This window comes from Notothenia coriiceps, unplaced genomic scaffold, assembly GCF_000735185.1.
Source record: "Notothenia coriiceps isolate Sejong01 unplaced genomic scaffold, NC01 NC01_scaffold00020528, whole genome shotgun sequence".
Lineage (NCBI taxonomy): Eukaryota > Metazoa > Chordata > Actinopteri > Perciformes > Nototheniidae > Notothenia > Notothenia coriiceps.
This window is the reverse complement of record NW_011353229.1, coordinates 614-3030: the sequence shown is the minus strand read 5'-3', so window position 1 is coordinate 3030 and position 2417 is coordinate 614. Positions and strand designations below refer to the sequence as shown.

Here is a 2417-nt window from a genome sequence, read left to right as displayed (position 1 = left end):
GTTTACACTCTATACATGCTAACTTAAGTACTAAAATCTTGGTTAAGCTAATATAGGGAAATAACCAATTGTATCTCAACATTACATTTTACTTCCCTCAAAGGTATTCCAGCAAGACAGTTCCACACCGTCTCTTCCCAAATATAATATCCCTGTGTCGATCCAATTACTTTAATCATTTTGACACTGCTTTGCTGTAAGCATACTATCTAGCTCATGAAAAACATTTTCGTTTTGCAGTTCATGCATCATTTAGGAGATATTAATCACTCATTGCTTTAAAACAAAGAAAAGAAGAAAAAAAGACACATTTTAACAATTAAGTCTATTTATCACAAGGTTTATTCAACATGATTACATTCCTCGTGGAGTTTTGAAGTTCATTCCAATAGTTGGCTGAGTGACTTGAAGGTTGGAGAGGCCACCGAAATCCTGCAAGAGGAAGAAAAATAAATTCATGATTTGGGAATATGTATACATCACCACAGGGTTATTTATATGGCAAAACCTTTATAATAAGGGAACACAACATATACTTAATTAATGCATGACTCATGTGGACTATTTGAATGGCTCACACTTAATAAATTGCCTTTAAAAAGGTTATATTAATGTGCAGTTACTTCTTCAGTAACTGCTATTTATATAATATTTTACATTAAAAACCCTGTTGATAAGGAAACCTTGAGACAGTTGATCTAAAAGCTGTCTGCAGCATCCACAGAGTGAAGACCTTCACAAGACATGTGTGCAGATTTAATTTTGCAATCTTGTTAAAAAAGTTCTTAGCACATTGATGTTCTCAGTTGGCTGGTAAAGCTTCAATTCTTTAAACACAGGTGCAGCTTTTAGCGATTCATTTCTTTGTTTATGAGTAGTATTTATGACGGCTTAATACCCAACCTTAAACACCTATCAGTAACGTAATAAGTTACACCTGTTCTAGTCGCCTATTCTTTCATGAGGGTTTTGCCCCTTTTTTTATTTCTACAAATGTGTATGTGTTTTTATCTGAATGTAGTAATCTTTCTTTATTTACAAGCTCAGTACATAACTTGATTTGGTTTTAAAAGTCAAAATCTCTCTGGAATTTTAACAACAGCGAGAATCTGCAGAACAAAAAGTTATACCCGTCACGAAGAAAGCAGAACGATATGTTTCACACTTACCAGCATCTTGAGCATGTCCTTTGTGTCAGGATCCACCTCGATGAGCTCGTGGTCCAGAGCAGAAATCTAAAGGCCCGAATTAAAAAACAAATTAGCCACCGAATTGTGTCTTGTTTAACATGTTCAATTCAAGTTTTTGCGACTGACATGAAGTTAAAAAAAAGTGTTTAGACTGTCAGTAATACCAATCATTATCAATCAAACCACTTACAAAACCTGTACGATTTTTGTGAGTTTTCAAACCAAAAACATTTGTATTTCCTATGAGCCTAGGGGTGGGCGTTAACTGGAATGCACTTGATGTGGTATAGCTTGTTTACAGGGGATCGCCCACCCCTGCAGGAAACACTCAGAAACCAAAAGAGACGGGGTCACATACCTCTGGGACGTAGTTGTCTCTCCTCTCTCTCTCCTCCTCCTGCAGCTTGATGGAGATTCCTCGGACTGGACCGCGCTGGATGCGTTTCATCAGGTGAGTCACATACCTGAGAGGCAGACAGGGGGTTATTATTATACTGATGGGAGAAACAACGGAAGACATTCATATTTAATGTCATAAAATTCACCCTATCAAGTTAAAATATTAAATATAAGTTGGCTATAGATTACAACATGCCATTCTTTCCACTGTTTCATGTAAGTGTTACTTGATTAATTGCTTAGTTAAAACATATGGAAAACAATCTGGCAATAATCAGGTTATCAATTAAACATATTTAAAAATGACCCTGCAATTAAAAAAAACTGATGAAGGTATTATGTTTGTTAACCTAAGCGATAGTGGTTAATTGGGCAACTGCTCTCAAATTCACAATAAAATATTGTGAGTCACATTCCCTAAGACAAAGAATATAGTGGGAAAATGTTCAATGAGACACCACTATGGCCAACCCAGCATTCTGTAGCATCAATATAAATCATAGAAAATCAATCAACTCGGCAACAACAATCACATTGTGGCGTACCACAGTTTGAGTAGAGCAAAATCCCCAAATTTGATTAATTTAACTTTAATTTTAAGTGCTTTGCATTAAAAACCTAATAAGCATGAGCACAACTGACATCCAGCTGTCTCGAAAAAGTAAACGAAATGAAGGGTACTACAGTCTGCTCCATAGGTGGGAGCTACAAAAACACTTTTAATCAAAACACAAACAACTGCAATACAATAATCCGATAGGGCATGTCAGACAGCGAACCTTTAACGGCTGGATTTCCAGGGAAAGAATCGAGAACGAGAGGAGGTAT

At 36.2% G+C, this 2417-nt stretch overlaps 1 protein-coding gene across 1 annotated transcript; it reads right to left on the bottom strand.

Annotated features, from left to right (window-relative positions):
• Positions 1–324: 324 nt before the first annotated feature.
• On the bottom strand, positions 325–1725 carry LOC104952793 (40S ribosomal protein S17). The gene is made up of 3 exons (XM_010779697.1): positions 1549–1725; positions 1170–1235; positions 325–432 (listed from the first exon to the last, which is right to left on the bottom strand). Exons 1-3 carry the CDS (start codon positions 1708–1710, stop codon positions 355–357), a joined length of 306 nt encoding a protein of 101 aa, XP_010777999.1. The 5' UTR covers positions 1711–1725; the 3' UTR covers positions 325–354.
• Between the last annotated feature and the right edge of the window lie 692 nt (positions 1726–2417).

Bases quoted from the DNA above. Each gene is read 5' to 3' on its own strand.
- LOC104952793 (XM_010779697.1), bottom strand. From the start codon at position 1,710: ATGTCTTCCGTTGTTTCTCCCATCAGTATAATAATAACCCCCTGTCTG. The intron at 1,236-1,548 runs GTATGTGACCCC...TCGGGCCTTTAG, and splicing joins GAGACAACTACGTCCCAGAG to ATTTCTGCTCTGGACCACGA. The intron at 433-1,169 runs GTAAGTGTGAAA...TTCCTCTTGCAG, and splicing joins AGGACATGCTCAAGATGCTG to GATTTCGGTGGCCTCTCCAA.